At 29.4% G+C, this 10,802-nt stretch overlaps 1 protein-coding gene across 1 annotated transcript; it reads right to left on the bottom strand.

Annotated features, from left to right (window-relative positions):
• Positions 1-7,956: 7,956 nt before the first annotated feature.
• LOC106340372 (glutathione S-transferase U1-like) lies at positions 7,957-8,943 on the bottom strand. The gene is made up of 2 exons (XM_013779253.1): positions 8,582-8,943; positions 7,957-8,484 (listed from the first exon to the last, which is right to left on the bottom strand). The coding sequence occupies exons 1-2, from the start codon at positions 8,900-8,902 to the stop codon at positions 8,131-8,133; spliced, it is 675 nt and encodes a 224-aa protein (XP_013634707.1). The 5' UTR covers positions 8,903-8,943; the 3' UTR covers positions 7,957-8,130.
• Positions 8,944-10,802: the final 1,859 nt, after the last annotated feature.

Raw genomic sequence — 10,802 nt, 5'->3', positions numbered from 1 at the left:
GCTAGGCGTCGTGTGTGTTCATGTTAGAGCTAAACTTCCATAGTGGGAGTTCTATTTACTCAAGTCAGTGGTTTGCGTGTTTAGCATCTCATACCTCACGGAGTGACTCCCCTGTTGCTCACCCCATTGCAAATGAGCTTGCCGAGTAATTGGATATCTGGACTGTTTGGTGTTTTGGGATCATCGTATTTTATTTCGGTTTTAACTAATGATTTATACGAATTTTACATTCGATTTATTTGATATATTTTTATACTTCAATTCAAAAATGTATTCCTTTTGAAATTCTTTCTTTTATTTATTAAATGTTATGTTATTTTGTTCGATTTTGAATAATTTGGTTTAATTCGATATTTTACCGTAAGTAACACGCCGTTCTCTGTATAGGAGGTGACGGGTGTTACACATTCATGCATCATCGAAGATAATCTAGAAGGTTTCTACATCATGGCTGATATCATTTTCGAATTTGTTCAATTGTATATTTTGATCCGCTTAACCCCTCAGTACAAACCAAAAAGGATATTTTTTAAGGTAATCAAATCATTGCTGATGTCATTCTGCTATTGTCTAAGGATAATATATCTTTTTGTCAACAAGTTAATATAAATGGCAATTCTCCTGAATGATCTTAAAATATGTTTTTTTCACCAAAAGAATCCACAAATAAGAAAATGACCAAAAAATATTTTATTAAAGAATTAAAAGACCCTTATATATTTACTTTATATATATATAAATATAAGTTGCTAAAAAATATATATATAAATATAAATAATTATTTAAATAAAAATTTATTTAAATAAAAAAAATTATTTTTATTTTTTGAATTACACATTTTCAAATTTGAAATTTTATGAAAAAAATCCAAATTTCTTTTTTTTAATTTTATTTTGAAATTCAAAAATTTCTTTTTGAAACTATTTTAAAAATTTTATTTAAAATTTTAAGTATTTTTTATTTTAAATCCTAAACTCCACCCCCGAAAACCCCGCCCCTCAAATCTAAACACTAAGGGGGGCTTATTGAATTAGGGGTTTGAGAAGGTTTTGAAAATTTTAAGATTTGGTGGAATTTCGAGGTTTTTGTTGAATTCAAGGATTTTGATGGAGATTTAGAATGGGAATTTGATAGGATTCGGTAAAATCTCTCTTTTAATATTTTTATAATAATATTACCATTTAACTATAAAATCGTACTCTATCATTCTCAGAATCTCAACACATTTCAATTACATAGACTCGGTCAGTGGATTCTATAGTTTGCTTGATGAAAAATAGAAGAACTGACCTGAAGTCATTTTACATTTTTTGCCGATCTGATGAAAGTATCCACAAGTATATTCTCTACTTTTACGAACTCATAGTAGTTGCCTTGAGATTTACACTTCAGAACCTGGATTTCATCTTATCACTCATTTCGATTTCCAGACTTTGATAATCACAATTGTGTGCAGCTCAAACCATCGATAGTCTTATACTTTTCATTAGCATTCTTTTTCTGGTCAACCCACATTTTATAATTCATTACTAGATTTCCAATAAAGGAGAAAGTGTTCAAGCAAAGATACAACAAAGCCAAACGGCTAAAAACACCATAGCAACATGGAAAACATAGATAGTAAAGACAGAGAGATAAACACAAAACTTAGAACACTAAAAATGAGGAGTGGTCCTCTACACTCAACCCCGTTAGTGCTAAGAAGAGGAAAGTCTAGTTGGGGATTATAGGATACATTCATATTCCTACACCCGAGATTGGAACCGCACCTTGTGCTGGTATAACAATCATGATATCGGCTGTAACCTCAGAGGTGATAACAGACTGGATTTTGGGAATAACACAACCTCCATGAAGGAGGAATCAACCATAATCACTGGAAAACATATCAATGCCAATCCAATCTGCCAGAAGAGAATTAAAACAATTTTCATATTACCAATATCCATAGTGAAAATGGGAAAGAACCTGCATACTGCAGGGCACAAAGGCGACAGACTTGCAGCCAGGGATCTTGTTAAAACAACACCATAATGGGATGGAAGAAGCACAATACAGATGCATAACCTGCAAAGTACACGGCTGGGAGGTTAGTAGAAGAGTGGGATGTGAAAGATCTGGTGACAGAGTAGAGATCCATCGTTGGGAGCAGCCCCACTTCAGTTTCTTTTGAACAAATGGGAGACAACGAGAGATGGGGAATGGCGACGAAGGATGGTGATGCAACAATGAACGACAGCGAGAAAGCGGCGAGAAAGCAGTGAGAGATGGCGAGTAAGCGGTGATATATGAGAAATTGCGAGGCGAGAACAATAGAGAGCAAGGCGAGACGACGAAACAAGCGGCATCACGAAACAAAAGACGACATGAAACAAGTAGGAAGACGGCTTTGCCGAAGCTTTTCTCACGGCCTGTGGCCGGAGAAAAATCCGACCTAACACCAACCGAAAGATAGTAATGGAGGACGAGGTGAGAGGAGGTTGTGATCGGAAGTCGGTAGATCTGAAGAAGAACTTTGAAAAACGGCTCGTTGAAACCTCCTCATCAAAGGAACCATCACTCAGTTCGAAGATGATGAGAAAAGTTTGAATTGATTATCTTCCAATCTCAGCTAAGCTCTTGTCGTAAAATATGAAATAGTTGTTATTTTAAAATTCCATCTAAAGAGATGGTATTCTTTTCTATTGAATTTGAAGGGTAAACTATAGCTTTTAATGATCTAAAATAACTTTTGATGAATTTCATTGGTGAAATCCATATTTTTCAATAAGGGGTGATTTGATAGGATTTTTACAAATGATATATCCAATAAGAGAGGATTTGTAAAGTTTTTTATAAATACCTTATTCAATAAGGGAGGATTTGACAAAAAACTAAAATTGTATGAAATTCCTAATTCAATAAGCCCCACTAAGTCTACGTTACTTAATCATAGAGGTATAAGTGTCTATTTTCCTTATTAATCAAATATTTTGGTCATTATAACTTGAGAAATTCTCAACGATATGCTTTTTTTATTTTTTTTAAAATAGCTCCCAAGAAGAAAAATGACCACAAGAGATTTTATTAAATGGTAAATTATACACGTATACCGTAGGGTTAACTAATCTACACTTAGGGTTTAGAGTTAAGGGTTGAGGTTTTGAGGGTCGGTTTTCAAATTAAAAAAAAATTATAAATTTTAAAATAAAAAGGCTATTTTAGTCATTTTCTTTTTTTGATGGCTATTTTGGTGGCAAAAACTTAAAAAGACTATTTGAAAAAATTACCCTTACAACTTTTATGACATATATTTATGATAAAAAAAATTTATGGTCATTTTAGGGAATTTCTCTAATATAAATAAGGTAGATGGTAATAGAAAAAAGACTGAAATTAAGTAAATAATATTGATGTGAATAGTTTTGAAGTGTTATTCTTGCGTTGGATTTAACACGCTAATATATAGTAATTTAAAGATATATGCATTTGTTATTCATGTAAATCAACATATTAACACTACAAAAAATAGATTTTTCGATTTTGGAAAAAGTAATTTTGACGAATTTTCGACGAAAAAAAGTCAATTTTAATTTTTTGGAAAAAAAAAATTAGTTAGAATTTTTCGGGCTATCTAACGAATTTCTGACGAACTCCAACAGCCATATTTTTTTGACAAAATACCAAAGAATATTTTCGTCAAAAATCTATCGTGGATGATATTCCTCAGAAATTTGTGGTAGATAATATATTTGTTGAAACTTTCTAAATGATGATATTCGTAAGAAACTTTTGGCGGATAATATTTGTGGAAATTTCTTACTGATAATATTCGCAGGAGATTTTGTAAAACTGTTAAAAATAAATAAAAAAAAATATTTTTATTAATTAATTATTTTTTATATAAAAACATTTGCAATCGTTTAAAAATAAATACAATAAAAAATAAAATTTGAAAACCGTTTCTATAATATGATTTTTCAAAAATGTTTATAAATTTTAGAAAATAGCTTTAAATATTTTATAAATTGAAAACGTTTTTGGATGAGAGGACTGCAAAATAAGGGCTGTTTACTGATTTTAAGATTACCCATACTAATTTTTATATTTTTCTGATGGTTTTAAGTATAGATGGTTTTAAATATAGAGAATTTTTTTAGGATGATCCTAAAAAGCTTTTATCGTAAGTATAGTACACAAGAGTTAAAATAACCAAAATGGTTTATTAAAGAAGCAAATAAACATGTAGTATACCCGTATAGTTAACTAATATAAACTAGACATAGAGTTTGGATTTGAGGGTTGAGATTTTAGGTGTAGAGTTTAGGATTATAAAAATAAATAAATTGTTAAAATTTAAAATAAAATTCTAAAAATAATTTGAAGAAGATTTTTCAAATTTCAAAATAAAATTCTGAAGGAAAATGAAAAAAAAAATTATAAAGAAGTTTGAATTTACTCAGAAATAATAATAATAACAACTTTGTTTTATTATTGTTCAGTTAAATAATTATTTGTATTTACATGTCTATAAAATAATGATGGAATGGTCTTTTATCTTTTTAATAAAATATATTTCTCTCATTTTATTATTTGTGTGCTCTTTTAGTAAAAAAAACATATTTTAAAATCTTTTGATGTAATTGACCTTAAATATAAGGGTATGAATGGTGACCAAGGAACGACGTGGAACAAATGCATTCCCTAACATTCCTTAAAAAAATCACCATTCATAAGGTATAATTTTTTATTTTCATTCCCTACCATTCTTTTTTTTGTAGAGAAATAAAGAACGAATTAACTCCTTGTTAAATATGGGATGGAACAACCATTTCTTTTCATTTCTGCAATTTTGTTCCTCTACGTTCATTTTCTATTCGTTCCTCTTGTTTCCAGAATGGTCACCAGTCGGACCCTAAGTGTTTTATACATTTGTCTGTAAGTCATCATTGTATACGGAAGCCTGTTTCAGATTTACGTCGGTAAATAGGTGTATGGACTGATAAAATTTATAATATTATGTTTTCTATTATTTTCATCCACTATATATTTTTCTTAGATAGAGATAAAACTCCATTCTACCAAAATTAGATTTTTTTTTTTTTTTTAATTTGATTGATTATCTAAACTATTAAAAGGGGAAGTACAAATAGTACTTGTCCTAAATTTTCTACAATATTTACCAAGATATGCCACTGGCATTAAAACTCAACCTTTTGATTATTTAATAAACCGAGAATCACGTATAATAAAACGAGAATCACGTATGCTTAATTATTATTATACCGTTAAATTACTAAACCGGTACTTAACCACAACCATCCATTATGTGTACAACGAACTGTAGGAAAGTGGTTTGTTTATTAAATCGATACGGGCCGAAGCATACGGGCCAAACAATTCTAGAATCATGTATGCTTAATAAACCAAGAAGCGTTTAGATTACAAACCATTACTAAACATCTACATTACACAACAATCAAAATACAATTGCTGGTTAAAAAGAATGTGTTGTATATCATTGACAAACCATCGAATTAAATTGTGATGCTATCTTTGCACACAAAAAAAAATTGTGATGCTATCTTAGTTCATGGCATTCGCATCAGATTAGTGGTTTTGGTCTGCAGAATCAAAACCAGTACATTACATAGATACAAATATATGTCATATAATAATATCATAGTTTATATTAATAATACTATCAATCATGTGATTCAAATTTGATACCAACTTACACAATATGATTTATTCAAATTAAATCTAATAATTCAAAATCAAAACTAATCATTTATTATTTTCCAATAAAAAAAATAATCTTACGATATCAATCAATAACCACAACATCCTTATTTGTTCCTAATCTTGCAGATCAAGTGAAAAATCTTATTTTTAAAAAACCTTTATTCCATAAACAACTAACAAACTGATCATTTTTGAAATAAAATCGTATAGTATATTCGCTATTTAATACTGAAAATTCACAACTAACAAAATCTTAGCTATTAATATGTGATTGTTTCAGCATTTCCTAACAAGCTATATATATTTTAAATATATTTTTGGAGTTACTTTTCCGATTGGTTTTATAGTTTCTATCGATTTTTTTTTTCCTTTTTAACGCTATATAAACAAAAAATTTAAATAAGATAGAAATCACAAAATTATATGTTTTCTTATTTAATAATACTATTAAACCTCAACTACATGCTCTAATATTATACACTTTATGTTTAGTTTACCAAGCAAAAGAAAAAAAAATGTAAGAAGAATAAAACTTTATAGTTTATAAATGTACACTAAACCGAATAAACAAGATACACCAATGTTAGAACTCAATAACATATGAAACAATAACAAGAATGTTTTTAAAACTAAAAAATATATAATTACATCTAACATACATCCGCGCGGACGCGTGGGTCAAAAGCTAGTTGTAATTAAAATTCCAAATAATCTTTGGAGGATTGATACACTAAAATTGTTTATCTACTGCAAGCTAACAGTGTATTATTTGAGATTCAATTTCAAAAGACCGTTTCTACACTTTGTTTTAATGAGTTTGATATTAAGCTAAGACAAATCTTTGTGGTTGATGTTTTATGTAATGAAAGCAAATAAATATAAGATTGAGAATGATGTAAAATTAGAAGGATAAAGCGCTAGGCTAAGGGCATGTCACAGGAATTCAGAGATCATGAACCAAACAATTATTCAGGGAATGATTAACAAGCAAGTCTCAAACTCAAACATCAATTACAAGCGATCCACTGTCGTGGCAACGATGAATTTGTCAAACAATCCTAATGTCTAAACTTTCGTTTGAATCAGGAATTGAAGACAAGCATTAAGAGTTGGTTTGATATGTTCACAATCTGTCTCAGCATCAATTTTCGTTGGTTGAGGACAAATCACTCACATATGTTCTTTCTAGCAACATATTACACTTTTGATGAATAGATTCAATCTAAAATCAGATATTAAGTTGTCAATTTATTCTCAGCATTAAGTTTAACAATAGGTGAAGACAATCGAAGATAAATCTCTATCTATGTTTAGTTCAATAACTCATGCATCCTTTGAAATCCCTAAACCTAACTACAAAACTACTCAGACATAGCAGCAAAAATCACAAGAATGGATGAAGAAAACATGTCTGGATAATTAATAAAAAGCAATAAGGGTTTAGAAATCTTCTCTAAAGGATGTAGATATTTTTCTCCCTTCAATCTCACAAAAGTCTCCAAATCTCTCTCTCCCAAAATTTCTCTCTCCAAAGTCACGTAAAAAGTAGTATGTTTTCATAAAAAATAATAAAAATTGATATTTTGTAGGTGTCTGGCAGCTGCAAGAAGAAAAAGTGGAATCGATGGGTAAAATCCAGAAATATTGGAAACTTCTTTAAATACCTTTGCTGCTGGAGTAGGCACTCGGGCTACTTCGCTTCGTTAGGAGCACCCACCAGGCTGCTCCACGTGAAAATTTCCAATTTGTGTCATTTTCTGCCTCTTTGTTCCAAGTAATTCATCTTCTTTCCAATGCAACTCTAGACCTGTAATGACTCGAAAAAGATTCGATAAAGACTCAAAAACATTATGGAAAACATTGTTAGAAGGTGTCAAAAGCACCATATATCAAGAGTAGATAATTATCTTGAGTAGTTAAACTGAACTTAGTTTAAAGATGATTGTTCTAATCTTGATCTTAATTGTAATCAGCAAAACTCAGAACGAAGTAATTTGGCTCATGGTCAAATTTATTAATCTGATCCCCATAAGTCTACTTGTACTTCAATGGAGGTGAGTCCGTAACTTTGAGAGACCGGAAATCTACTTTTATATAATACTGTAAAGTGTAAACCAAAGATTACATGTTCCTGAAAACCTGTAAAAATCTTACAAATACTATATAGAAATTAAGTCTAATCAAACCTCTAAGTGGATGGAACTGTCTAATAATTTTCCATTTTATTTCTTACAAATCACAGTACAAACATATAATATATTGTCAACCTTTTAAGATATCATTATCATTCAAAAGTGTCTACTGCCAGTACGAGCTACACTCCACTTTTATTTAAACGTTTAAAGAACAAAGCCATGCAAGCATATATATATAGTAAACATTTCAGAAATACGATGATCTTCTCTTCTAGGCCAATTTGTATCGCTCGGAAACTTTCATCATGTGCTCAATTTGTTTCTCTCTATGAGGTATACATTCCCTCATGCTCTCAATATCTTTCAGATTTTTGATCCATCTGTTTAGCTCTGGAAACTCGTCCTCTGGAATCACATCTATTCTCATACCTTCCCAAAGACGAGCCAAACAAAACGGGATTATACTTCCTGCGACCATGTCCACAAATCCGATTGTCTTGCCACCGAAGAAATTTTTTCTAGTGACTTCCTTCTCAAGAAACGCAAACTTTTCTCGAGCCTCTTCAATAGCAGCCTCTCTCCCCTTCTCTGCTCTTACTAGAGACCTGAATCCTACAGTAAGAATCTGCAAGATCAATATATAAGAAAAAAGATTTATGAATTAGCTTTGATCCAAAAAAAAAAAAGAAATATTTATAATTAGCATGTTTTGTTGGATATACCTGCTCGTCGATGAATTTGGCCCAGAATCGAGCCATGGCTTTCTCGTAGGGATCTTGAGGTAGAATTGGATTGTTACTCCATGTTTGGTCGATGTACTCGAGGATTAGATGTGACTCGGGTAATATTTTATCGTTGTGTACAAGAACCGGAACCTTCTTGTGAATCGGGTTAAGCTCAAGAAGCAAAGGGCTCTTGTTGGGCAAGGCTTCCTCCAAGTATTCGTACGGTATGCCTTTGAGTTTGAGAGCCATCTCGACCCTACGACTGAAAGGGCTTGCCCAACACCCTAGAAGCTTTACTTTTCCCTCATTCTCTGCCATTCTTCGATCCCTCTGGTTCTACTCCTGTTTATTTTTCTTTCAGTTTTATGTTTCGTTCACTAATGTTCTCTATATAAATAAATGAAAGATACCTTGGACAACAAACTAGATAGAAAAAATAAGTTATCCTGGACAGCAAACCAGAAAGGAATTATTTTTCCCATTATTTTATAAGGTAAGCACGTCATTGCTAACGTCACTACTCTTTTTGTTAAAATAATCAGACAAATTTGGTGTTGGTGTTTAGTGTTGGGTTGTACTCTCATATTCAATAACAAAACACAACTCCGATGTGCTTCCGCACGGATGTTTACATTAATTTGTAATAACATTATACATTCATATTAATTGGTAATTGTTCGATTTTAAAAATTATGGTCCCGTTATATATTATTGTTTGACTATTATTGTATTTGTAATACGAATTATAAAGGAATGCTAATACATTCATATATTAATTTTTTTGTTTTATTGTTTATTTGATATTCTAACCCAAATATTATAGCTATTTCTAGTATTGTATATCTAATTTTATTTCGGTGGTCCATAAAAAAATTAGAAAGAAGGTTTACTCAATCTATTAGTTCATTTGTATTGTATTTTTTATATATATTGAAAACAATTTTATAATGGTTATGGAAAAATACATTAGTAAAAATCAATTTTTGAATACATGTATATTTTTAAATCAATATTTGTTTTGAATTTTGTTTAATGATTAATTTATACAAAATATGTTTTTAGTTAATTAGATTGGACCAGTTGCACAAAAAAAGTAATTAGATTGAGTCATTTTCGTATATTTTAAATCTTGTCCAAACAGATAATTTATAAAAATATAATGGACTTCAATTTTTTTAATAACATAAGCTTTTTTTAATATACTGCTATCCATATTTTCAAACAACATTAAATTTCTTTTTAATTATGTTATTCTTGTTTCCAAACATTCCCAAATGTACTTCTATTTTAACAAGATAGAAGATATAAGATTGCAAAAATATGTTGTTATTTATTTTTTCATGTCACTATTAAATATCATATATGTGTCATCATATAATTAATCGTGCTTTTTACCTACCATCATATAAGTAATTATATAATTAATAGTATTTATACGCATCATCATATAAATACTCATATATATTATATTTTTAAAACTTAATATGAAATATAAAAATCATAATTTACATTGGTGTTTGTAATTCCTTTGTATTGTATTTTTCTTAAATATATTTAAAACATTTTTATAATGGTTATAAAAATATTTTAGTAAAATCAATTTTTGAATATATGTATATTTTGAATCAATTTTTGATATAAATAAATTTTAAATTAATATTTTGATTTGAAATATGTATATAAAATTTAAATTCTGTTTTATGATTATTTTAGACAAAGATGTTTTTAGGTAATTAGATTGGACCAGTCGTTTTTGTATATTTTAAAACTGGCCCATATATATAGTTTTCATAATATAATGAATTTTCAATTTTTCTTGATAACATAAGTCTATTACTTTTTTTTCTTTAATATATTGATATTCATGTTTTCAAACAACACTATATTTTTTTAACCGTTATCTATATTACCAAACAAAAGTTTAAAGTTATTCTGGTTTAATAAGATATATACAATAAAATAACATTCTCCGCAATCTATTATAGTATGAGAATAGATATGATTCCAAGTTGTTAACGATCTAATTCATTTTCTTTCTTTTTCTGGAAAAAAAGTAACATTTATTTTTTCCAGAACTTCATTGAGTACATATGAAATTATACATTTTCATTCAAGCCTTTTCACTTCTTTTTTTTACAAAAAAGTTAAGATAAAATCACCATGGTTATCTCTTCCACAGCAACTCTCCGCCTCTCATTGATGAGTCACCTCCGAATCT

This window comes from Brassica oleracea, chromosome C4 (genome assembly GCF_000695525.1).
Source record: "Brassica oleracea var. oleracea cultivar TO1000 chromosome C4, BOL, whole genome shotgun sequence".
In the NCBI taxonomy this organism is placed as follows: domain Eukaryota; kingdom Viridiplantae; phylum Streptophyta; class Magnoliopsida; order Brassicales; family Brassicaceae; genus Brassica; species Brassica oleracea.
This window is presented reverse-complemented; position numbering and strand designations above follow the sequence as displayed.